General features: G+C 65.6%; 2 protein-coding genes across 8 annotated transcripts; one reads left to right on the top strand and one right to left on the bottom strand.

The window, feature by feature from the left end:
* Nucleotides 1-1,660: 1,660 nt before the first annotated feature.
* HCFC1 (host cell factor C1) lies at nucleotides 1,661-18,902 on the bottom strand. 5 transcript variants are annotated; one of them, XM_060182563.1, is made up of 26 exons: nucleotides 18,184-18,902; nucleotides 14,901-15,049; nucleotides 14,648-14,808; nucleotides 14,310-14,518; nucleotides 13,774-13,858; nucleotides 13,327-13,433; nucleotides 12,384-12,563; nucleotides 11,896-12,300; nucleotides 11,625-11,785; nucleotides 11,223-11,420; nucleotides 10,786-11,010; nucleotides 10,581-10,685; nucleotides 10,246-10,465; nucleotides 9,891-10,033; nucleotides 9,649-9,787; nucleotides 9,341-9,561; nucleotides 6,839-8,258; nucleotides 6,597-6,760; nucleotides 5,622-6,066; nucleotides 5,007-5,327; nucleotides 4,803-4,921; nucleotides 4,590-4,727; nucleotides 4,285-4,470; nucleotides 3,706-4,006; nucleotides 3,562-3,625; nucleotides 1,661-3,247 (listed from the first exon to the last, which is right to left on the bottom strand). In XM_060182563.1, the coding sequence occupies exons 1-26, from the start codon at nucleotides 18,374-18,376 to the stop codon at nucleotides 3,208-3,210; spliced, it is 6,099 nt and encodes a 2,032-aa protein (XP_060038546.1). In that variant the 5' UTR covers nucleotides 18,377-18,902; the 3' UTR covers nucleotides 1,661-3,207. The 5 variants fall into 5 exon arrangements, with proteins under 5 accessions (XP_060038546.1, XP_060038549.1, XP_060038544.1 ...); XM_060182566.1 differs by having other exon boundaries at nucleotides 6,839-6,929; XM_060182561.1 differs by having other exon boundaries at nucleotides 5,622-6,201; nucleotides 11,896-12,273.
* A 1,338-nt stretch (nucleotides 18,903-20,240) lies between these two features.
* TMEM187 (transmembrane protein 187) lies at nucleotides 20,241-24,102 on the top strand. 3 transcript variants are annotated; one of them, XM_060183311.1, is made up of 2 exons: nucleotides 20,241-20,377; nucleotides 22,981-24,102. In XM_060183311.1, the coding sequence occupies exon 2, from the start codon at nucleotides 23,194-23,196 to the stop codon at nucleotides 23,980-23,982; it is 789 nt and encodes a 262-aa protein (XP_060039294.1). In that variant the 5' UTR covers nucleotides 20,241-20,377; nucleotides 22,981-23,193; the 3' UTR covers nucleotides 23,983-24,102. The 3 variants fall into 3 exon arrangements, with proteins under 3 accessions (XP_060039294.1, XP_007534956.1, XP_060039295.1); XM_007534894.3 differs by having other exon boundaries at nucleotides 20,283-20,377; nucleotides 23,043-24,102; XM_060183312.1 differs by having other exon boundaries at nucleotides 20,313-20,403.
* The last annotated feature ends 619 nt before the right edge of the window (nucleotides 24,103-24,721 follow it).

Here is a 24,721-nt window from a genome sequence, read left to right as displayed (position 1 = left end):
GCAGGCAGGGCAGCCTGCGGTCCCGTGACTGTCACTCAGCTGACCCAGGCAAGCCCCACCCACCCCCCTCCGGGGGTTCCACAGGGCCTGGGGCAGGCACACAAAAGGGCGGGGCCTGGCTGGTGCGGCTCCGCCCCCAAGATCAGCTGGGCTGAGGCCAAGGGGCTGGAGTTTCTCTGGGTCTCCAGGAGGTCCGAAGGGTTGGGTTGGGGGGTGGCGGGCTGGGCTGGGCTGGGCCAGCTCCTGTTGGTGGTAAATGCCCGGTGAGCAGGTGAGCATCCAGGACTGGACAGGACTGACCCGACCCGGACCGACAGCCGGTGTTGTGACCAACTCACCACCCACCCCGCCACCCCTCCCTGCCCTGAACTGGGGCCTGGGCAGCATGGGCACAATAGACAACAGCGGGAAATGCCTGAAGCCGGGGCTCTCTGACAATGTGACCGACTCCCCCCGGGGTGGGCTTTGCGGGCCGGCTGGATTCAAGTAAGTGCTGCGTGGGGTGTCCCCGCCCCCAGGTCCCCAAGTTCTGCAAGCCTCTTTCCACCTCCCAGATACGGTCAGTGTGGCTCTGCTGCTCTCTCCCCGGTCTGATGCTGAGGGTGGGGTGGCTGGCTCAACTGTGCCCCCTCTGCCCTCAGTGCTGGGCTTCTAGAGAGGGGGCGGCCGTCTGGGTACCAGATGCTACCAGATTTCAGGGCACTTGGCAGCCCGGGAGTGGCCAGACTGGCACAAGGTTTGGGCTTAGGCAGGTGGTCCTGCAGGTCTTCAGAGGTTCCGGGAGCTGTGCTCTGGCCCAGCCTTGACCCCTGTACCCTGGACTTCCTGTCTAAGTTGGGGAAGGTGCCTGCCCTCCCCCTACCCCTGCTTGAGGGGGGCTACTTTAACCAAGGATGGGGGGCGGGGGCATCAGAGGTTACGGGTGGCCCCTTGGGAGGGGACACCAGCCCCATGGCCCCCTCAGGTGGAGGGCTGTACTCTAGGCCTGGGGCTTTACCCTCCAGGGGGCAGGCCAGGCCCCCAGGGGCTGGGGGCTAGGGAGCGCTCCAAAAGCCCCCCCACCCTGGGCTCCGAGTCGGGCCAGAGAAGGATACAGAGCAGGTATGGGATGCAGGGGCACCCACTGCAAGTCTGGGCGGGAGTGCCCTGTGAGGGTGAGGGCTCCTGGCTGGTCCTTCATCCGTGCGCGCATGCTCCAAGGCCAGAGGTGGGGGGAGTATTGGGAACCAGAGTCACCAGTGAGAAGGCAGCTCATCTCCTGGCGCGCCCTGCAGCCGTGGGCTGCTCTCCTCTCTGCATTGCTGGCACCAAGTCCATGTGAGCTGATCCCCAGGCACTCCAACAGCTTGGCCATCACTGAGCCGCCAAGCTGTTCTGAGGTGGCACTCCGTGGAGGGAGCCCAACTCGGCCACCGACCCCACACCCAAGGGAGCCAATAGCTAGCAACCTGCCAGGCCTTTGACCCAGTCCCGTCCTCTGCTCGGGAGGCAACTGGGTCTCTAGTCAGGAGCAGCTGCCCAGAGCCCCTTGGCCAGTGCCATCCTGGGACCTTGTGTGACAAGCCTGGGCCCTGCCAGCCTGCAGGGTGCCCAGAGCCCTGGGGGCAAGAGGACAGGTGAATGGGCCTGGGAGCAGACACGCACACACAGCAAAGAACTATTTCCAAAAAAGTCCTTTTTAATTGTTCAAAATAGCACAAAACGACATCGCACTATGGTAATATTGAGTCACGGGGTTAGTCTACGGTAGATGAACAGGCGGACTCTTCTCCGAAACGAGAACTCGAAGGGCGCTCAGGAGAGGAACGGGAGACGACGGGACCAGGCGAGTGGGCTCCAAGGTGACTAAACGTGACATCTTCCACAGCGAAATCTACTATAATACAACAGACCAGAGGCCCACGGGGCAGACTGGGGCGAGCTAGCGGAGGCCAGGGGAGTGCGGCCACAGCTGAGTCCTGGGGCAGAAGGGGGCGGGTGGGACTGCAAGTGTGTGTGTGTGTGTGTGTGTGTGTGGGGGGGGGGGGTGGTGGAGCCCCAGGCGGCCCTCCTGTGCTGCGCCCAGAAACTGCAAGGCCCTCTCTGTAACCCCCCACCCAGCGTCACCCCACATCTTTATGTCAACTGCACAGCCCAGCTGGGTGTTTTGACAACCTGACTCCCTTGGGTCCAGCAAGGAGTATGCGCAGCCTGGCCCGCCACCTTCCTGCTGTGGCTTCCCCAGACCCCCAAGCGAGGTTCCCAGGGCTCACTACCTTCCGCCTTGGAGGCGGGGGGGGGGGGGGGGGGTCGGCGGGCCCAGGGCCCGAGGTAACAGCAGGCCACACACCTCTCCTGCTCTGGCCACCTCCAGAAAGATCCCTGCCAAGGCTTAGCCAAGGGGAAAAAAAAAAAAAAAAAAGATACACAGTCTGTACACAACTAACAACAGAAAAGGGACAAAACCCCACACACTAAGGCTAAAATTACAATAAAAATGGTAACTCCATCAGTTTCAACTTAAAAAAATACAATTGCAGCAGTTGGCGCTTTGCCCCCCGGCCCCAACTAGGGGCTGCTCTCGGCCCGTCGGGCGTCAGGGGGTTCACAGAACACTGCTCAGGCCACCGTGGGGCTCCTCCCTCCCCCTTCCTTTCCTTTCTTCTCACGTACTGAAATGGGAAAGAGGGATGGGGAGAGGGGTGTAGTACGAAGGCCTCTGAGAAAGGGGAGCACGGGCAGAGCTGGGGTGGGGGTGAGCCAGAAATGCCAAGGGAACAGAGAAGTCCAGGAGCAGAGGGGCCCCAGCACAGGCCCCCCTCCTTGCTCCTGCGCCCACCCCACCCAGCCTGCGGTTCCAGTCAGGCCAAGGGTGACGCCCAGCTGAATAGAAATGCCTCTTTCGTCCTGTCTCTGCATGGGACTTCCTGCTCGTCTTTCTCGAGGTCTGCTTGCTCCGGTCTGCGGAAGGCACCCGGCCAGGGCGGTGTAGGGAAGCGCCGCCCTCACCACCTGCCGCCGCCGCTCTTCCCGGCGCACCTGCCGCCTCCTCCCAGCAGCCACAGGAGGTGATGTGCTTTCTTCCGAGAAGTTTAAAAACAGCGAGACAGGGAGGATGAATAGCAGCCAGTGGCTCATGAAGGGAGGTGTGAGCGCCGGGCGGGTGGGGTGGTGTTCCTGAAGCAGAAAGGGGTTGAGGGCGAGTTGGGGGCCGCAGCTGCCGGTCGCTCACTGACCGTCTGCCTTGGACTTCTTTGGAGCAGATTTCCTAGGAAGAAGGACGGAAAAGGCAGCGTCAGTGTGGGTCCCGGGCAGGAAACCAGCCTGAGGAGGGGCCCCGCACAGTGTCGTGGCGGGGTGGGGAGGTGCGGTGTGTACGTGTGTCCTCCGAGCCACACCCTCCAAAAGCAGTATAGCTACGAGCGAGCCAGCGAGCGAGCGAGCGGCGACCCTGGCGCGCTCGACCCAACCCTCAGGCACAAGGTCCCATTAATCTTCTCCTCCCGAGGAGGAGAGTCCTCCTGCCTCCAGGGAGGGCCCCGCCCCGCCCCCGAAGGCCCCAGAATGGGGAGCGCTACTTACATTTCCGGAGAGGACATGGGCCGCTTGCTGGCCGGCTTGGCGCCAGAGCTATCTTTACTGGTTTCTGCGAGGAGAGACGAGACCCGTGAGCAGAGCCGGGGAGGCACCCGCACCCACCCCAGCCTCCCTGCCCCCGCCGCCTACCTTGCAGCCACCTCACTTGGGTGGCGGGGCCGTAGCCCTTCTCGTTGCGAGCGGCAATGCGGAAGATGATGGCGGGCTTGGTGGTGTAGTCAATGTGGGCATTGGAGAGGCTGGAGGATTGCACGAGGCAGGACGGGCTGGGCCCACAGTACACACGCATGAAGGCCAGCTGCGTGGGAGTGGAGCTTTTGGGCTCCCCGCCGGCCTGCGAGCTCTGGATGGCCAGGTACACCGAGTACTCGATGATCTTGCCTGAGGTCACAGAGGGTGGCTCCCAGGTGAGGTGAGCACCGTCCGGGCTCTAGAGACAAGGGGCGACAGTCAAGCTGTGCGCTGGCCCCAGCCACTGGGAGGACTTCACCCAACCTGTGCCGGGGAACCGCGAGGGCCTAGGAGGCTGCGGGGTCAGCAGAACCCGCAGTCCGCAGTGAGAAGATGAAATAAAAAGGAGGGGCACTCAGAGCAACGGCCACCCAGCGTGTGGCCTATCACGAAGCCCTGGGATGCTTCAAGGAGTCGGCGTCCCTCGGGCTTCACACCAGTCAGCCACCATCCCCGCCTGCCCCGACCCTGACTCACTTTGCTGATTTTAATGGCACAAGGGGCCCCTGGGAAACCGGGCAGACACGTTTTGAAGGCAGAGATCTCGCTGAAGGGCCCCCGGCCACAGGCATTGATGCCGGCCACGCGGAACTTGTAAGCAGTGCCGGGCTGCAGCTCCTGCTTCTTCAGCTGGGTGTAATCCGGTATCACGCCCGAGTCATCCTGGAGGAGAGCAGGCGAAGTGAGAGAGATGCCAAGGCCACTGCCTGGTACCCATCTCCTGGGCCTGCCTGGTGTGGGAGGCAGAGCTCCTGAGGCGGCCGGCTACCGGGAAGCCTTACTTCAGAGGGAACAGCATCATCAGGAGGCAAGAAATAGTGTGTCACCATCACGTTGGTGCCCTTGATGACGCCCACATCGAACCACTGGTTCTCCTTCTTCACCGGGGCCTTGCTGGGTGGGGGTGGCAAGTCTGGCTTCTGAAATCAGAGGGGAGAAGCGGTCAGGCGGGCCTCCCGGGATCCCTTCCAGCCCGCCGGGTCACACCCACTCACCACACCCAGGGACTCAATGCCATTGGCCACTTCAGTCAGGGTGGCTGCGGCCTGCAGCTTTGCCGGGCTGGCCACCACCACCGGCTGGGGGGCCACAAACGTATTGGACGGAGCCAGGCCTAGAAGGACAGAGGGTGTCAGAGGCAGAGGCTCTGCACGGACGGACCTGTCCTGGGTGGAGCGGGCGGGTGGGCGGAGGCTTACTCTCAGTGGCTGTGGGGGGCAGCAGGGCCACGGTGCTCGGGACAGCCCCCGCCAGCTCACTGAGGCAGTTGCTCTCAATGGCCGGGTCGTTCAGGCTGTCGGCCGGGGCCAGGGCCTCGGTGGGGAGGTGGTGGTGCTGCTGGGCCTGGGCCTCCTGCAGCTGCTGCTGCTGCTGCACCAACGCCGCCAGCTCCTGCTGCGTCAGCACGATGGGGATGGTGGTGGCCTGGCCCTCCTGGCCCTCCGCCGCCAGGTGTCCCAGCTCGGCCTGCGTCACCGCCGCTGCCGCCTCGGAGGTGTCCATGGGCTCCCCGGTGCCTGCTCCAGGAGGAGAGCGAGGCGACTAAAGAGGAAGGCCGGCAGGAAGGCCTCGCCCGCTGCCCAGGGCTCCCTGCAGCCAGAACCCCCCCTAGGAGGCCCGCCACGCCACAGGCGCCCAGCCCGCAGTCTCCGTCTCTTCCCGGGCAGCAGGCCTGCGTGCCCAGAGTCCGTCCAGCCATCCTCCCCTGCGTGTGTCGCTTAGGCCCCCCTCCTCGAGCGGGCCACCAGCAAGGCAGGTCAGCGGCCGCATCTGCACTCCTAGTAAGGGAGGGTGCCTGCCCCAGCCGCACCTACCCATGACGGCTTGCTGCGCAGCCTGAAGCACCGCCTGGATGGCCAGGGCCTGAGCTTCCTCGGTGGCTGCAGCCTGGGCAGCCGCTTCGGCGGCAGCGGTGACCGCCAGCTCCTCAGGAGTGAGCCCCGTCACCATGAGGGTAGTGGTGCCTGCCTGCGCGTCGGCCATCAGCTCCTGGGGCAGAGACAACTGCTCCACCTCGGACTGTGTGGGTGGGGGCGGCTGGACCACCACAGTGGCGACCACCGCAGAGCTGGTGGGCTCCTGGCCTGAAGATGGGTCCCCTGCACTGCTGAGATCCACAGCGGCCTGGAGCTCAGGGGCTGGGGGCGCTGACAGGACTTCGGCAGAGTCCCCCATCAGGGCCGTGGCGGTGGGCTGCAGGAGTTGCCGTGGGGGCAGTGGCTGGCGAGGCCCTGGTGAGGGCTGGAGCTCCTCCGGGGGCTGCGGGGTGTCAACGGCAGAGAAGGTATGTGTGTCAGAAGTTTCTGTGTTGGCTCCGGTCACCGTTATTGTGGCCAGAATAGGGACCTCAGTACTCAGAGCCCCCAGGGCAGCCTCAAGCATTGATGAGATCTTCTAGAAAGGGAGAGAGGCCCGTCAGAGGGGAGAGGGAGAAGCTGAGAGCAGGGGGCCGCCATTTCTCCCTGCGGAGTGGATGTGCGTTCTCGGCAGGCCCGCAGGACCCGGTGGGACGGAGGGAGCGTGGCAGCGGAGGCCCCGGAGGCCTGTGGGTACAGCAGAGGGCAACTGCCGCCCCTCCCACGGAACTTCCACCCTGTACGGCGGAGTGGCAAGAGCCAGGCACAGCTGAGGCCTCACGCAGTCCGGCACGCTGGCTGTCCTTTTATGGTTTCGAAAGGGACCGGGAGGGGCCTCGCCCGGTGCAACAGTGACACCTGGTGTCCGGCTCTGGAACATCGTGCTCAGACACATGGCAGGCAGCAAGGAGCTGGGGCCCCTGGGGCTCTTACCGGCACAGAGGGGCCTGGGACTGGTGTGGACTGTGTCACGGTCGTCACAGCTCTTGTCAGTGTGGAGGGCACACTTGCCGGGATGGCACCGGAGCTGGTGACGCTTACGCTGTCACCCGGGGCGCTCTCGGAGTCTCCCTGATCGCTGGCTGCTGGTGGAGGATCTGTGGAGGCAGGCAGAGTGAGGTAGTGGGCAGCAGGGTCCAGGGGTAGGTCTGGAGGAACCAAGGTCCCTCACTCACCTTGGTTGGAGCTCATGTTGGAGGTGACAGTGGTGGCTGTGTGCGTGGTGCCCGTCTCGTGCGTCTCACAGGGGGGGTTGGAGCAGACCCGCTGAGTGGGGAAAGAAACCAGCATCGATGAGGTGCTGCCCTGGGAGGTGGTGGCAGGGGCCGCCGCCTCCAAGCCGGACTCCAGGGTCCTGTGGGCAGCGGTGGTGTCAGCGGGGAGCAGGGTGCCAACGCTGACCGACATGGTGGTGCCAGTGGAAGTGGTCTGGTGCGTCTCACAGGGACGGCTGGTGGCCGGCTGCTGCCCGCCCTCCGGCTGGCCTGCCCCACTGGAGGTGGCGGTGGTGGGCGTGTGGGTGGTGCCCGTCTCGTGGGTCTCGCAGGGCGGGTTGGAGCAGACCCGCTGGGCGCTGCCTGCATTCGAGGTAGTGGCAGTGTTGGTGGTGCCCGTCTCGTGGGTCTCACACGGCGGGTTGGAGCAGACTTGAGTTACGGCGGCCGAAGGGAACAGTAGCGCCTCCAGGGCTGCGACAGTCACTGCGGCGCCGGGCGTGGCTCCGAAGGCAGGCATGGGGCTGGCGCGGGCACTGCTAGGGGTGCTGGCGGCGTGGGTGCGGCGCACCTCCACGGGGCATCCTGTGGACACCAGTTGGCTGAGGCCTGCCGTCAGGCCACCGGGCCGAACCTGCCCAGCAGCTTCCAGGGTCGGGGTCGGCCCGAGCAGCTGGGCCCCAGGTGCCATCACAGTCATGGTGGTGCTTGTGGCGCTGGTCTGGCGGGTTTGGCACAAAGGCTTGACAGAAGCCTGGGCAGCTCGGGGCACCCCACCGGCTGGACCGACACGGGCCACCGTGGAAGCAGGGCTGACTTCACAGGTTTGCCGGCCGGCCGGCGGCTGCCCAGCACCCATGCTGGACATGGCGGTGGTGGCCGTGCTGGTGGTGCCCGTCTCGTGGGTCTCGCAGGGCGGGTTGGAGCAGCCGTGTTGCCCAGCCATGTTGGAGGTGGCGGTGGTGGCCGTGTGGGTGGTGCCCGTCTCATGGGTCTCGCAGGGCGGGTTGGAGCAGACACGCACCACGCTGCCATTCTGTTGGCTCACTGTTGAGGTCACCAGAGAGGCAGCTGCCTCCTGTCTATCACAGACGAACTGCACTTGGGGGGGCTGGGGGTGTCCCCCCAGGTTTGCCACAACGGTGGTGGTGGCGGTGTTGGTGGTGCCCGTCTCGTGTGTCTCGCAGGGCGGATTGGAGCACACCAGCGTTACGGTGCCAGGCTGCACATCTCCCTGGCCCGAGTCGGCGATAGTGACCGTGGCCGTGGGCTGCTCGGTCGTCGGTGAGGCCAGGATGGACACGGGGAGGTCATGCACAGGCTGGGCTTCGACCCCACTGGGCGCGGTGATCAGAGTCACTTGCGTGGGCTGGGAGACGGGCTGAGGGAGGCAAGAGGTGGAAAGTCGGTGCCCCGTGTCCAGGACATGAGCTTGGCTACTAAAGCAACAGCACCCACGTGACCTAGGGCCATGTGAATGCTCCAAGGGCCACCTGAACCAGCTCAAGGCTCAACTCAAGGTGAGGGGCCTGCAAGTGGCACAGGATAGAGTGCAGGTCTCACAACATGTGAGCCCCCGGGATGCTGTGGATAGCAGACAGAGAGAGAGAGAGAGAGAGAGAGAGAGAGTGTGTGTGTGTGTGTGTGTGTGTGGGGGGGGGGGTCCTCCTGGAGGATGGATCAGTGCTCTGGTATCTCTCCCCCCTCCAAAAAGCACAAACTAAGAACTGGGCCAGAGGCAGCTTGTGGGTATCATGCATTTGTGAGGCCCATGTGACTGACACACACACACACACACACACACACACAGAGCAACACACGCACAAGGACTGTTCACCTGCACTGACATCAAGAACAAAACATCACTCCACCCGGGGTGAGGGGTGGAGGATGCAGTTGCAGCACAAAGGCCCTACACACGAGAGCTCCCGTTGTTACCATGGCACCGCCCACAGCCAGAGCTGCGCGGTGCTCGGACCCGGACCCAACACGGAACACAAGCATGTCGTGTGCTCCCGGGGCGGCGCAGCGGACACGCAGGCAGGAGGCCTGAGCTCGACCGGGCAGCACACACACGCACCAGCCAGTGGCGCCCCCTTTCTCCTCCTCTTGTGAAAGAAACCGACAGCAACAAAAACCTTTGCAGGCAAAAACTCAGGGCTCCAGAATGACACGGGGAAGAGCGGTAGAGTTCAGGACTCACAAGCTGGATGCTCTGGTCTGAGCCCCAGCATCGTTTCTGTGTGCCCCACAGAAACCAGTGAGTCTGGTCCAGCGGATGGAGTAACTGGCGACAAGCCTGAGATCATGAGGTGGATCCCTGGCATCACCGACGCCAGACACGACCTAAGTTCACCCCGCTAAGTAAATGCTCACTGAGAGACAAGAAGGCCCGGAAAGCAAGACAGCTCTGTCATCTCATCCAGGTGACACTCACCCTCGGCGAGGGGAAGGGCCACCTACCTGCATGGTGATGGTGGGCGTGGTGAGCCCGCTGGCCGCTGTCAGTGTGGTCTGTGCGGCAGACACGGTGATGGCAGCGGGGTTGATGACCTGGCTGGACAGGGTGGCTATGGTGCCCAAGGTCGTGATGGGGGTGGCCAGGGAGGCACTGGTACTGTGGCCCCCAGCTCCAGCCAGACTTGTGGACACTGTGCCTGTTACCGTGCCAAGGGTCGTGACACCTGGAGGCAGAGGGCAGGGCCGTATGAAGCTAGTGGCCCCTGTGAGAGCTGGGTGCCCATGGGACCAGGAGAGCTGTGGCCACATACCTGTAGTGCCCTTCACAACCAGTGTAGTGACAGCCGGCTTGACAGCAGAGACGGTGACGGGCGTAACCAGGCGGACGCCCCCCATGGGCACGGTGCGGAGGATGGTGCCGGGCTGTCCCGGGGCCCCCTTGAGCACCACCTAGAATGGCAGAACAAAACCCATGGGGCTCACTGTCAGGCTGCCCCACCCCAGGCCCCTCCAGACGACACTGGAGAGAGAAGGAAGGACCTGACGGCCGCACCTGGGTCACTCCTTGCTGTCCATGGCCAGTGGCGATCTTGGGGACAGCTGTGATGATTTTAGCAGGTGCGCCAGTCCCAGAAGTCATCACCTTGGTGGTGATGATGGTGATGGGGGACTTGATGCCAGGACTACTCGTCACACCTGGGTGGCACAGAAGGGACGGTCAGGCCTCGGGCCATGCTAAAGCAGCCTGAAGGCCCTTCCAGAGAGCTCATCTCCCCACCCTGGGCCCAACCAGAGCCCTGCTGCCTTGCCCCCATCCTGAAGCGAGCCGAGCAGGGGTGTGTTAGGAAGGGGGAGCGGGAAGCAGCAAGTGGAGACAGCTCTACTGCCAGCACAGAGGAGGCCCCTACCAGTGGCGCCAGCCTGCGTGATGATGGCTGACATGGGGATGGTTTTGATGATGGTGGTTGTGCCGGGCTTGGTGGTGCTGGGGGACACGCTGCTGATGCCCAGAATGGTGGGCTTGGTGCCAGCCCCACTGGCCTGCGTGGTGGTGATGATGGTGGTGGGCTTGCCATCCGCAGAGGTCACCAGTTTCAGGATGGTCCCAGCAGGAAGGGGCCCTTTGGTCTGTATGGGGCAGACAGGAGGTGGCCAGGTCAGTGGGCAGCACCCCAGGGCAGCAGAGTAGCTCAGGCCCCTGGGCAGCGGGAGAGCGGCAGGGCGTTGCATGCCCCCAGCTCACCTGGATGATCTGGGTCACTGGGCCTGTGGACGCCTGGCCAGTGACAGCCGAGGTCTGAACTGGTTTGGTCTGGACCACGGACATCACCTTGCCCAGATTAGAAATCTGGAAAGGAAAGGATGGAGCGGAGAAGTGATCTGGAAGTCACTCAGGGAGTGGCTCTGCCCAGCAGCTGGCGCCCACAGCCCAGGGCACTGGCACTCACCAGGGCACTGCCACCCGGGACAGAAATGGGGCTCTTCACCAGGGTGATGGTCTTGGTGACACCACCCACCACCGTGGTCACCACCTGGGCTTGCTGGGCCACCGTCACAGTCCCTGACTTGTGCACCGTGATGATGGGGCGTGTGGATGTGTTAGCAGCAGAAGAGACAGACGTCCCCACCTGGGCAGCTGCAGTCTTGAGCATGCGCGTAGCAGGGTTGCTCACCTGCGGGGGGAGGCCAGGTCAGAGGGGCAGCTCAGCCTGGCATGCCCCTTCCCACCCGCCCGACGCCCTTTCCTCTTCTCCATCCATCTTCCTTCTAGTGCGGCAAGGAGACTGAAGGGCCGGGTACCTGGCCTCAGGCTGTCACACCCCTTGGGTGACAACCTCTCGTACAACCCGAAGGAAGACTGATGACCGCTGTCACCAAAGCTCACCATGACCGGCGAGGAGGCCACCTTCACTGTGGCTGGGAGCGTGGTGGTGCCCGGGGTCACGGCCACAGTTTTGACGATGGTGGTGCCGGCTGGGACACTCAGCACTGTGGGCGCCGAGGAGGGCGGGATTTTTTGGGTGGCCGCCGCCGCGGCAGCTAGGGCCGCCATGCCACTCATCTGGGGATTGCTGCCAATCACCTGGGATGGGACATGGGGCGCGTGAGCCACGGAAACAGGGGCCACTCCCGGACTGGCCCCAGACAGCAGGTTTTCGGGGCGGGGGCGGGGGGGGGGGGGGAGACCTCAGGTGAGCCGAGCCCCTCTCACTCAGCAGGGGCGTTGCTTCGGGGGAAGGCTCAGCATGGTGGCCGCCCCCACCACCCATGCCACTCGGCTGCTCACCGTCCCCTGGGCGCTCTGTGTAGGCACGACCATGCGCACGCCTGCAGGGAGGGAGGTCACCGTCACGGGGGCTTTCCCAGCCTGACTGGCAGGCCGCATGGTGACCAACGGGGTTCCTGCTGTGGCCTGAGGGCCAGTCACTTTGAGAACGGCAGGGACACCTAGCAAGAGACAGGACAGCCACGGGCAGTCTGGCCGCTGCGAGGAGCAGGTGGCCCTGTGAGGGGCCCCCAGGCAGGACTGAGCCCCACAGCCCCAGGCCCCGGCTCACCTTGGGTCCTGGCGGCAGCGGGCACGGAAATGGAGCTGCCAGGCACTGACGGCAAGACCTGTATGGGGGTGGTAGTGGGAGGCGCCGCGGTGGCGGCGGCAGAGGCGGCCGCCTGGGGCAGGAGCGTGATGCCTACCTGCGTCAGGGGCTGCACGGCAGGTGCGGCAGCCGCTGGGGCGGGGCTCTTAGGAGGGTTGGCAGGCACAGACGGGACTGGGGTGGGAGTGGGGGACGTGGCAGTAGCAGCCGTGGCGGGAATGTCATATTTCTGGAGCTGTAGAAGGTAACTGTCGGCCGTGGCCACTGCCCCCCAGCTCACCTCCAGGGAGTTGGTGTTGGCACGCACCAGCTGCACCCGGGCCGGGGGTGGGGGCTTTTCTGGAAGAGAGCAGGGGGGCCCGGAGGCTTCAGAGGGGGAGGGGCAGGAGGCGATGCCCTCCGGCTCCAGCAGCCCGCAGCAGTCCCCGGTAGCCCCCCTGCGGCCTCACCTGTCTCCAGATACCAGAGGTCCTTGCAGCAGACTTGGTTGTTCCAGGCCTTGCGGTAGCCATCACGCCCACTCCAGATGTACAGGCGGGTGTTGATGGCGACAGCACAGTGGCCGGCGCGGGCCCGGGGGATGTTGTCCTCCAGCGTGTCCATCAGGATGGTTTCCCAGGCCATGGTATCTGGAAGAGGGAGGGGCGTCAGCGGCGGGTGGGCGGGAGCCGCAGCCCCAGGGTCCCTTGCTTTTTCGATCTCATTTGAGGGCAATTCAAGTCCAGAGTCACCACAGATGATCAAATTCAGAAAACAAAAAAAAGAGAAGGAAGGACCCAAACCCAACAGGGGTGGGTGTATATGTGTGTGTGTGTGTGTGTGTGTCTCCCTCTGTGTGTGGCCATAATGCCCAAGAGAGACCGAGAAGGCCAGAGCTATAAGCTGGAGGCAGCCTGACCTGTCAAGGCGACCTGGAGAGAGAGGGTGCGGAGCTGGAGGCACCTCCCCGGGCTCAGCTAAGACAACAGCAAGCCCCCAGGGCCAGGCACCCGGCCTGCCACGCCTGCTGCGAGCAGCTAGGGCTTTAGCAGGGGTGGTGGCCGAGGGCGTCGCCGCCCTGGCCTCTGCCGGGCAGGTCCGTCCACTGTACCCTCCAGCTCCTGCCCCTCCCTCCAGCTCCTGCCCCTCGACATGCTTGCACGTGGGCAAGGACAGCACGCGGACACTCACGGAGCAGCGTCTGTGCGACGCAGGACAGCGAGAGAGCGATTGGAAAGAGCGCGCCGGGTACAGGTGGCGGCAGATTAAGGCGGCTTCGCCTGCCGACCAGGCCCTTCAGAGCGCCTGCATAGCGGCCACCCCCTGGATCTAGAGGCCCGGGCCCTCGCTCCCTGCATAAGCTGCAGCTGGCAGGGCCCCGCCCGGGCCCCTCCAAGCCCGAAAGGGCCATACCCAGGTTGAGGCAAGCCAGTGTGTTGGTACACTTCCACTCCTTCTCATGTGTGGCCACTTTGACGTCATCCATGACGAGAGGCACCCAGCCACCAAAGACGTACATTCTGGGACGAGGGAGGGAAGAGCAGGAGAGGAATGGAGAGGAGGCGCCAAGCTAGAGGCCACCTCTTCCATCCAGAAAGCTCCACATGCACTCGGTCTGCTAGCTCTCCCCAGCGGTGCCCTCCCAGGACTGCGGGACTGCAGCCCCTTCCTGCTCAGCAGCTCGCCCTCACCAGAACCGCATACCTCGGGGCCCCGCTAGGCTGCCGCTCACCACAAGGCCGTGGCTTGCACCCTCCACACCACCCTGGTCCCTCAGCAGGGTAGGGCCCTCTGGCAAGAGGCACGCAGGCCTCAGGCACCGATGCACAGGCTGACCCGGGGCCAGGCAGACAGACTCACTTGTTTCCGATCGTCGTGGCTGAGTGGAGACTGCGGGGGAGAGGCGCCACCCCACTGAGACTGGGCTTGTTCCATGTCAGAGTCTCTGTGGAGAGGCAGAGAAGGGTCACCCCACAGACAGACAGCCCGCGCCTCTGATCCTAAGCCCACACACACTTCCCGCAGGGCCAGCGCAGCAGCGAGCCTGGACCCACAGTCACCCCTGCACCGATACCCAGACGGCTGTGCACGGGGCCGAGCTCCGCAGGTCAGAGCATGGCTCCAGCCTCAGATGGACGACACAACAGTGCCCACCCCCCCATTCGTCTGTGACCAAGTGCATCCTCTCGGCCAGGGGCCGGAAAGCCAGGTCCGGGTAGACGCCTGCCCTACCATGTATGCGGCTCACGCGGGCACCACAGGGGCGTCCGTGACACCAGAAGCTCCAGCACTATGGTGTCCCTCATCTTGGGGGAAAGGCTTAAAGGATGATCCCGGGAGCAGAGCACAGGCCCTGGCTGGGGGTGGGGTCAGACGTTAAGCCCCCCCCCCCTCACCGATGTCCAAGGTCCACAGGTCCCCCAGCCGACAGCCGCTCATGCCTCCGTAGATGACCAGCTTGGACTTCTTGTTGTCCTTCTCAGTGTACACCACAGCAGTGTGGGACTCCCGGGGTGGCGGCAGGACCCCGTACGTGATGGGGATGTCCCAGGCCACCACCCCAGAGCCAGGCCGCAATTCCAGGATATACAAGTCATTCAGGTACCTGGCGGGCGGGCACAGGGTCAGCCACCACCCGCCCCTAGCTCCCAGGCCAGCACAGTGGGGCCCGAGCAGCAGGGGCGAGGTCAGCCCCACCCCGTGGGCTTCCAAGGCAAAGGGCACGAAGCCTCACCTCGGAATGTTGTTCTTGGGGTCCTCGCTGTCGTTGGCCAGACCCCCAAACAGGTAGCATTTGTTGCCCACCAGGGAGAAGCTGTGCCCGAGGCGAGGGCACGGAGGCGGCCCATTTTTGGGCGTCTTTGCCTTCAGTCTCTTCCACTCCCACCGACTCGCCTGTAAAGCCAAGGCGGGCGGGCATCGGCCGGGGGCAAAGAAGCGGAGCGGGGCGAGCGGGGCGGGCGGGGCGGGGCGGGGCGCACACCCACCTGGAGCTCGTAGAGGTCGTTGCTGTACTTCCCGTACTCCACCATGCCGCCGAACACCAGCAGGCGAGTGCCGTCGCACACAAAGCCGTAGGCGGCACAGCCCGGGGGGATGTCCCCCCTCACGGCTGGGATGAACCACTGGTTGGTCGCTGGGATGAAGAGGAGGAGTGGTCAGAACACCTCAGGAGCTGAGTCCAACCAGAGCCCGAGGCCCTGCTCCTCTCACTCGCACGAAAGGCAGGGCCGGGGTGGTGAGGGGCTGCCTTCTCTGCCCCGCTGTCTGTCTGCCGGCCGGCCGGCCGCAACCTCCTGGAAAATTTGTCGCCACTCTCTCCCCAACAGCTCGCCGGCCACCGGAAAGACTGTGAACACCCCAAACGGCCTCTGGGTGGCCCCCTGCACCTCCTTCCAGCGAGGCAGGGTCCACACGGCTCCGCCCCACGCCACACCCACAGGGCTCCAGAACATTCTCACAAGCTGAGGAGGCCGCGACCACGGCTTCCGGACCAGGGCAGAGGCCTCCCCTTCTGAGGGCCGCTCACGTGACTCGCTCACTCGTTATCTACGGGGGTGCTCCCTTAAGCGCGTGCCCCACTTCGGCGCCCTCGGCCCAGCGCACCCTCAGCCTGCGCCTTGTGTTGGCACCCCAAGGCAGAGGCGGACTTTCCTGAGGTGGGAGTGCCCCCCTCGCCCGCCCTGTCGCTTTCCGGTCAGGGTGCGAGACCACAGTGCGCACTCATGCGCTATCTCTCTCCCTCTCTCTCTCTCATCTCTGCAGCATCCGCACGTCTCGTGTATCGCCCACCCCAAGTAAGCCCGGGAATCCCCTCACAGCTGCACCCACACTGCCTCGTCGGGTCCCCCACACGAGGGGACTGCACCCTGCAGTCAGAGCCTCTCTAGTCCATCCAGAGTGTTGCGAGGCCCCGTATGTATCACTACTACTGAGGGAAGGAGAGACGCTCGCTCACGGGGGGGGGGGGGGGGGGGGATGATGGAAGGAGGGCTCTGCCCACTAGGCCACCTCCCCCGTGTCACACTGACGATGCCCTAGTTCACCACTGCTCTGACTGAGGAGTCTGAGGCAAGGTCAACCAAAAACGTTCTCGGTGCACCCCCCCCAGCGGTCCCGCCAAGCAAGCTGTGGTGTCCCTGTGGCTGGGGTGCCCTGGAACGCCCCCCCGCCCCCCCAACTTGGCAGGCAGGAAAGCCCTGCTTCTGCCCAGCCCCGGGCCTCGGGTGGCATCGCAGCTGAGTCTGCGAGAGTGAACGGGATTTCCCAGCGGGACTGGTCAGCAAGCGACGGGGAGGCGAGAGAGAGAGGAGGACCTGGGAGGGGGGCAAGGGGACAGAGGGGGGACAAGCTCCACTCAATGAGCAGCCGGCTCGGGCACAGAGGAAGGGGGCAGTGCCAGTCAACGGAAGGGAGAGACAGCACAACAGCCTCCTGGAAGGCGGCCGTGCCACCAGCTGGCCGAGCACCCCTGTAACTGGCCACCTCTCCGCAGGACCCCGATTTCCGCATCTGTGCGGACAAGGAGACTGCTCAAGATGATGCCAGGCTCTTGCCAGGTGGGACGCCCTCTGGACTTAGCCACTGAGGCAGGGCGGACCCGGGTCGGGGGCCCCCCACGGCCCAGGGAATCCCGCTGATGTCTGAGGTAATCTGCTTTGCCACAGAGAAAGCAAGTTGCCCCCAGGTCAAGGACGGCAGATGCCACTAAGAAGACACCAGACACAAAGGCCACCTGAGCGTCGCCAGGGAAGGAGGACCAGCACACCCGCGGGCCACCCTGGCCCCTCAGCCCCGGGAGCAGCAGGGGTGGCTTCCGGGACAGCTCCTCTCCCAGGGGCTCTGCCCTCACTGCCCAGGGTGCCGGCCCCTGCGGGTGGCTGACCCCACAACACCGGAGCCGCACAGGTCCGAGGGCCCCAAGGGAGCCCCAGTGGAAGCAACTTCCGCCCATCAGAGGGCACCCCCGAGCTCGGCGGGACACTGGCCGGGCCTCTTGGCGGCGTCACTCGGGGGGGCTGCCCGGACAACCTCCAAACCGCTGTGCTGGAGAAGCCCGGGACCCCCGAAGGCTGCCCCCCACTCCCACCCTGCGACGGGGCTCCCTCGCAGAAGGAAACAAGTGACCGCCCAGGGGCTCAGCTCATTTCCGGGCGCTGGCGGGCCCACCGAGGTTGCGAGAAGCCGGGGACTGCTCGGGACTGCTCGTGATTAGGCCCCTGGCCTGCTTTCTAAAATCCTATTTCCCTGCCGCTCAGCCCGGCGCAGGTGCCCCCTCTCCCCTCCCGAAGCAGCCCTGGGCCCCTGCGGCTGCTGCGCCCGGCACAGGGCACCGCCGCTCAGCCCGGCCTTGTGGAGGCAACAGGTGCCCAGGCCTGCAGTCCCAGGTCACCCACAAAGCCACCGGCCCGGGCAAGTCAAGCCAACGGGGCGAAAACACCCACTCTGCCGGGCAGGCCGGGTGGGTACAGCGCCCAGCCAGGAGCGCGGCTCCGCGCCAGCATCTCCCCGGGGCCAGCCCCAAAGCTGGCAGTGCGGACGGGGCGGACCGGCGTGCGCTCCGGCGGGTGGCGGGTGGGGAGCGAGCCTCTGCGGGTGGGTCCACACCGCCGCTCAGACTCCAAACTCCCTGGCTTCCCGGGGGGGGGGGGGGGGGGGGGGGGGGGGACCCGGCCTGGGGGGTCATGGGAGGGGGCCCTCGGTCCAGCCTCCGCGAGCCAGACAAGGGGCGACCGGAGACGCCGCTGCCGCCACCCCGACTCCGGGTGCCCCCAAGTCCTGCACACCGCACAGCCCATGAACCCCCAGGACGACGAAGCTCCACCGGGCCGGGTTTCCAGAAGTAATGGCCAAGTCGCCACTCCTCCCCAGCCAGAAGCCGTGCGCGGGGCAGGCGCAGGAGGAGGAGAAGGGGGGTGGGACTCTGCAGCACCCAGGGACCAGGGACCAGGGACGGGGCGCAGCGGGGCAGTGACCGCGGCAGTCCGGAGTCACCCTCCGCCTCTCAGTCCGACGGGAGGGACCCCGTCCGGCAACGACAACCGAGCGTGCACCGCGGGAGAGACAGGGGCGTAAAGGCGGGAGACTGGAGTGGGCTCCGATCCCCGCACCGGGTCGCAGAGGGGAGGGGCACGCAGATCTGTGCCCGCGGAGGGAGGGACGGAGGGAGGCGAGAGCTGGCGGAGGCAGGGCAACGGAGGGCAAGGGAGAGGGGGCGGGCGGGAGAGAGGGAGCCGGAGGAGGGGCAGGGGGGGGGGGCTCCGCACTCACCCGTGTTGTACACGTGCAGCTCGTCCACGATCCCCTCGTTGCCGCCGCCGAACACCACGATGAGCTCCTTGATGGCCACGGCTCGGTGGCCGTGGCGGGGTCGGGGCACGGGACCCGACCAGCCCACCACTCGCTTCCAGCGCGGCTGCAGCAGCACCGCTGGCGAGTTGGCGGGCGACACGGCCGAAGCCATAGTTCCGAGGAAGGGTGCAGGGGGAGAAAGCCACCGGCGGGAAGGAAGCCCCCGGTTCTTCCCCCACACAGACACACACAGACAGACAGACAGACAGACACACACACACACACACCCCCTTTCGACCAGGGCGGTCCTCACGGAGAAGCAGCGCCCTACGCCGCCGTGGAGAGCTCCATGGAGGCCGCCATCTTAACTACCCTCCTTCCCCTCGGCTCGCTCCCTCCTTCCCGCTCACCCCGTCAGCTCGGGACCCTCCCGGGGCCGCCGAGCGCCTCAGCCAGAGGAGCCGGAGGCCGGCGCGTCCCGCCGCCCTGACTGCTCGCCCAGGCGCCCCCGCTTACGAGCTCGGGCGGGAGGCCCTGGGAGCCGCCATCTTGAGCCGCCTCTCTCTCCTCCCTTCCTCAGTCGTAGCCCTCCCCCGCCGGAAATGGCGGAGCCCCGGCCCGGTTCCCACACCCCCCCGAGTCCCTGCAGCACTGGCCGGCTTCCGGGGCGGGTGGGAAGCAGCCGCGAGCTCCGCGGCCGTCTCGGAACCGCCGGCTCTCAGACCGCAATTGCGGGAGCCGCCATCTTGCGTGCGTCCCGCTTCCCCGCGCGGAGCTCAGTGCGGCCACGGCCCGCGGCAGGCTGGGCGCTCGGCCGGGGCGAGCTCGGACCCCCAGGAGTCGCTCGGGGGGCTCGCGCTGCGCCTCCGCCGGGGCCTCGAACCTCCGCCCTCAGCGCGCCGCTGCGGCTCAGGCTGCGCCTGCCGCCCTGGGAGCCGCCATCTTGAGACTAGCTGCCCCTGCCCCCTGCTCTCCTCCTCCTGGCTCGCTCCTTCCACCGCGAACCCGGCCCGAGGCGGCGTCCCGCGCTCGCTTCCCTCCTCAAGGCTCCTTCCCACAGACGCCGCCCCAGAGAGCCCGAGTCAGGCCCCGGAGTGGCAAGTGTACGGCAAGCGGAGCGGTGACGGCAGGGCGCTCATGCCTCCTCCCTGGGAGCCGCCATCTTGTGTGAAGAAGTAACAACTAAACATGGCGACGGTCGGGCGAGGGGGCGGAGCCGGGCGACGTCATTGCCCGGTCTCCCGCCTTCGCACCGTCTCGCCCCGGGGCAGGGGCTTCCCGCAGGAGCTTCCCCCGGCCTGGCGACTGGGACCCGGGGCCGCCGCGCGCTCGTCAGGCGCAGGCGCGCCCGGCCCCGCGGCCCCCCCGGCACGCCCCCGCCCTGGGAGCCGCCATCTTGCCGCTCCTCCGCGCCCGGCCGTCCGCGGGCGTCAGAAGCCAGTCGGCACAAAACAAAGATGGCGGCCGTGGCGGCCGGGGAGTGCCCGGATGAGCTCGTCGGGGGCCGGGCCGGGCCGGGCTCCGCCCCCCGCGTGGGAGCCGGCCCCGAAGAAACGCTCGGGAGAGGCGGGCGTCCCCGCCGGCGGGGCCGGGGACGTGGGCGGCCAAGGGGACGCTAGGCCGGGGGGACGGGCGTCGCGCCCAGGGCGGAGGTGCCGGGGCCCCACTCCGTCCCCTCAGGAGCCGCGAGGACGCCGGCCCGGCCGCACGCGGGAGGGGCTCGGGCGGGGCGGGGCGGGGCGGGAGCGGCAGCGGCGGTGACGCGAGGGGCGGGACTCCGTCCGCTCCCAGGCTCCCGGGCCCCGCCTCCGCCGGCCCCGGCCCCGTCCCCGTCCGGGCGCCGCTCCAGGGGCCGGGCAGGGCGTCCCGAGCCCCCCGCGCGCGGGGCCGCCCCTCTCCCCCGCCATCCGCGGGGCGGGCGGCGCGCGGACTGCGGCTCCCGAGCTGGGCGAGCGCGAGAGCGAGAGCGAGAGCGCCCCGCGCCGGGCACGTGACCGCGCGTCACACCGCGCCGCCCGCTTCCCAGAGCCCGCGCCCCGCCCCGCCCCGCCCCGCGCGTGCGCACAGCGCTCTTTCGCGTCCGCCCTTTTTCGAGATTTGAATTTCCCCCAGCCGAGCCCAGGATAGGCGAAATACCCGGATGGTGAGCACTGGGCCTTTTCGCGCCAATATTGTAAGTTACCGCAGCCACCTCGAGAGGTGGGTGCCTGCCTCGCCCCGCGTCTTCTTCCCCGCCGGCCCCGGGCGGAACTGCGGGGCTCCCGCGGTAGTCACGGGCTCGCAGCGCACACCGCCGGCTTCCACTGGCTCGCACCTCCGTCTGCGCCCACCTCTCGGCAGCCTCTGGCCGGCCTTGCCTGCGAGTCCCCCGCGGGCGGCACAGGCCAGGCTGTCGGTCGGGCCGCTCGCCACCCGCGGCAGGGAGAGGCCGTGCCCACGCGCGCAGCGTCCCCTGCACATGCGTGGCCTGCGCTCGGCAGCTGCGAGCAGGGGGCTGTCGGCGGGCGACTGCGGTCATTCCTGCCGGCCAGGCCGCTGGGGAGCACCGGCGGCACCACGGCACGCATGTTCAAAACACGTTAACGGCCTTTGACATATTAGAGTCAGCTTCCTGATCTGATCTTGGTCTTTGGCTCGATGCATCTGGAACCTTCCTGAGAAGGGCCAAGGCAGCCGAGGCGTTCGTCACCGAAGCTGCCCTCCCTGCCCACCGACTGTCCTAGGCTACCTTGCCTGCCCACCGTAGCTCTGCCTGGCGCCTTTTCCTGCAGAGGAAAGGCGCCGCCGAGCCCGTGCTTTGCAGGGTCCAGGGCCCTTCTCACCGCAGCACGCGGGGACTGCCAGTCACACCGGGCTCCCTGGGGGGGGGGGGATCCAGCCGGCCCAGACTGATCGACTGCTGGGCTCACAGGCCTCCAGCTGGCATGGCACGTGCAGAAAGGCGCCACGGCCGGTCGAGGGTGCAGGAGATAGCTCTCATCAACATTAAAGGCTGCCTGTGGCTGCCGTTGAAACGCCCGTGCCCCCGGAAGTTGTGCTCAAACAAGGGTCTTGGCAGTTTGGGGGGTCCAGGGGACCCATTCCGGTACCCAGTTCACTTCCTGGTAGCCTTGGGAAGTTGGCACAGCCACATGACACTCCCTGCTTGTGCAAGGACCTGGGTGGACTCTGCCCAGCGGCCCAGAGAAGAGCCACTGTGCTCTCCAGCCCAGACCTCCTCTCTGCCAGTGGCAAGTCTGTCCACTGCCTCCTTGGGGTTGTGGCCTGGTACCCTGGGAAGCCACCCCCGAGGGGTACTGAGAGGGCTGGCTCCGTTGGCCCCTGAGCAGCTTAAAGGGTGTGGCGGGCTCTGCTTTGCAGAGCCAGCATGGAGGTGGGAATGTCAGAGTGGAGAGCCACAGCTGAGAGGGGAAGCGCAGCCCAGGGCTGGCGTGAAGGCCTTGGTTCATTGGGGGAGGGGGGGGTCCCAGGTCACCTCTCGCCCCTCGGAATTGCGCTGTCTACAGCCTTGCAGACTGATTCCTGAAAGCACCCAGAAAGCTATGGTCTGAGCAAGGCCAGCAGGTAGGGGAGGTAGACTTTTAGGCCGGCCCCAGCCCGCCTTTCCCCCAGGGCGACTGTGAGGGTACCGAGGTGCCTTCTCTTCACTGGGACCCGCAGTTCTTGGCTGCTAGGCCGAGGTCTCCATACCCGCCACAGTTGAAGTCACACGTCCACGGTGTTTGAATGCTGTCTGTCAGCTTCTGTGACTGCAGCTGTGGAAGGGTCATCGTGGGCACTTTGAGGCTGGACAGCAGACCAGGGACAGCTCCCAGTGTGCCCTGACCTCCCGTGTGGTATAAGCGAAGGGGAGCCCCCTCCGTCCTTTTCCCTCCCTTCACTTCTCTTTCCCTCCCTACTCCTCTCCTCGCCCCTTCCTGCTCCTCCATCTCCCGCTCCTACTCTTTTAAAAAATTATTTGCTTTATTTATTTTTTTCCCTTTTGTTGCCCTTGTTGTTTTCTTGTTGTAGTTACTGATGCCGTCCTTCTTGGATAGGACAGAGAGAAACGGAGAGAGGAGGGGAAGACAGAGAGGGGCAGAGAAAGACAGACACCTGCGGACCCGCTTCACCGCCTGTGAAGCGACTCCCCTGCAGGTGGGGAGCCGGGGGCTGGAACCGGGATCCTCACGCCGGCCCTTCGCTTTGTGCCACCTGCGCTTAATCCTCTGTGCCACCACCCGACCCCCTCCTGCTCCTATTTTTGCCCCTTCTTCGTCCCCTCCTCCAGAGCTCTGCCACTCCTTGTCTTGGGTTCCAGAAGTCAGATCAAATTTGATGGTCTCTTAACTGGGTGTTTGGTCAAAAGGACCCTGGGTGTGGCCTGGAAGCTTTACCTTTTGTGATACTGAGGCAGAGAGCCTGTTCTGTGCCGTAACAGTAGACCTCAGAAGGGGCTCATCTAGCCACGACACAGCATGGTGGTTCTGCAGAAAGGCTCTCATGCCCGAAACACCAAGGTTCCAGGTTCAGTCGCCAGAGCAGAAAGCAAAGCAAGACAGTGGTTCTCGGGGAATCTGGGCAGTGAGCAGGGTTTTTATATAACACACAGCTAAGTGTCAGGAGAAATAGATTTGAGACCCCTAGGCAGTAGAGCCTTCTGGAATCTTCTGGAGGCCACGTGTACAGAAGTGAGCGTGTAAGGAGGTCTGCTTTGCTTTCGTCTCTGTGCATCTGGAGGCTTGGGGGGGGGGGGCGGGCGTTTTTTCTAACCGTGCTCTTCTCGTAAGCACAAAGGAAAAGGGTAGAGCGCGTTTCCGCTTGAGCTGGCCAGTCAGCAAGACCCTGCCCTCCTCTAGCCTGCCACTCACTTGGGCGACAAGGTCCCAGTGTCTTCCCTGGAAACCACGAGGACTGCTTCCTGCTGGCTCAGCCTGGAGGCCCCGGAGGGCTTTGCGAAAGTGAGCTGTCTGAGTTCCAAAGTGCCGCCGTCTGGAGTTCCGGCCCACCATGAAGCTCTGCGCAGGCCAGGCGTTCCTCCACGTGGCCGCCGCCACCTGCCTCTTGGCGGCCACGGTTGCCCTGGGGGTCTTCGAGGGCGTCCTCGTGGAGGTGGGCTACGAGCACTACGCAGAGGCGCGGGTGCCACACCTGCCTGTATTTGTGACCATGCCCTTTAACTCGCTGGTGAACCTGGCTTATGGGCTCCTAGGACTGTACTGGCTGCAGAGCGGCAGCCCCGGGGGCCCGGCCACCCAGGTGCAATACCTGAAGGATGTCTTCGCCGCCATGGCCCTGCTCTACGGCCCGGTACAGTGGCTGCGCATCGCGTCCCAGGCGCGCGCCGCTGCCCTGCTGGACCAGTGGGTCACCCTGCCCATCTTCGCGTGGCCCGTGGCCTGGTGCCTCTGCCTGGAGCGCGGCTGGCGGCCGCGGCTGCTGCTTGCTGTCGAGGGTCTCTCGCTCTGCAGCTACGGCGCGGTTCTGCTGCACCCGCGGGGCTTCGAGGCAGCGCTGGGCGCACACATTCTGGCGGCGGTGGCGCAGGCCCTGTGTGTCCAGCGCCACCGCGGCAGCCCCTCCTCGGGTGCCTACTTGGCCCTGGCCGTGCTTTCCTGCTCGGGCTTCGTGGGCCTCAAGCTCTACGACCACGAGCTGGCGCGCTGCCCTCTCTTCCGGCGTCTCACTGGCCACTTCTGGTCCAAAGTCTGCGATGTGCTTCAGTTCCACTTCGCCTTCCTGTTTCTGATGAGTGTGAGTGCCCGCCCGGGGCCGCTGACTGAGGGCAAGGCCCGCTGACACGGCCCGGCACACGCGGGGCTGGGACGTGCTCTGCTGCGGTCTGGGAGTGGGCACGGGCTCATCTCACCCTGCCACCCTGTGACATGTTTCATAATAAAGTGCGAGCAGGGGGTGCCACCCAGCCTGTGTGCGACGCTTTCAGCTGGCTCTGTGCCCTCGCTCTCGACGCGGGGTGCGATCTGGGCCGTGTGAAGTCTGAGATCATGGGAGGCTAGCACCAGGTGTGACCACCACCGCCGCTGTCCGGCTGCCCTCCTCCCCGCAACCGGAGCGTAGCAGAGTAAGGTTGAGCAGACGACAAAGCTCCGGGCGTCAAATGCTGAGGTGGCTGGGGGGTGGGGGGGATGGCAGCACACGCCCTGAGCTGCACTCTCAGCACCACAGACAAGCGAGAAGGGCAAAACCGAGTAGAACATGCTGTGACAGGCAGAGCTGACTTGTCTCATACACGCCATGCACACACGAAGGCACACAAACCTGGTGGTCCAGGAGGTAGTACGGTGGCTAAAGCCTTGGACTTGTGGGCACGAGGTCCTGAGTTTGACCCTCAGAATCACTTGTATCACAATAATGCTCTGGTATCTCCTCTCTCTCTCTGTCGAAAGGAAGGGAGAGAGAGAAAGAAAGAAAGACCAGCTGAACATTGGACCAGAGAGGCGACTTGCACACACAGGGCCTGGACTCACCTCTCTGCACTGCATAAACCCGGAGGGAGGTGGCACAGAGGACTAGGCTG

Source organism: Erinaceus europaeus, chromosome X (assembly GCF_950295315.1).
Source record: "Erinaceus europaeus chromosome X, mEriEur2.1, whole genome shotgun sequence".
Classification (NCBI taxonomy): Eukaryota; Metazoa; Chordata; class Mammalia; order Eulipotyphla; family Erinaceidae; genus Erinaceus; species Erinaceus europaeus.
The sequence above is the reverse complement of the archived record's forward strand: the minus strand, read 5'-3'. Positions and strand labels throughout refer to the sequence as shown.

Bases quoted from the DNA above. Each gene is read 5' to 3' on its own strand.
- HCFC1 (XM_060182561.1), bottom strand. From the start codon at position 18,376: ATGGCTTCGGCCGTGTCGCCCGCCAACTCGCCAGCGGTGCTGCTGCAG. The intron at 12,274-12,383 runs GTGAGGCCGCAG...GCTCTCTTCCAG, and splicing joins CCTCTGGTATCTGGAGACAG to AAAAGCCCCCACCCCCGGCC. The intron at 11,421-11,624 runs GTGAGCAGCCGA...GTCCCATCCCAG, and splicing joins CACAGAGCGCCCAGGGGACG to GTGATTGGCAGCAATCCCCA.
- TMEM187 (XM_060183311.1), top strand. From the start codon at position 23,194: ATGAAGCTCTGCGCAGGCCAGGCGTTCCTCCACGTGGCCGCCGCCACC.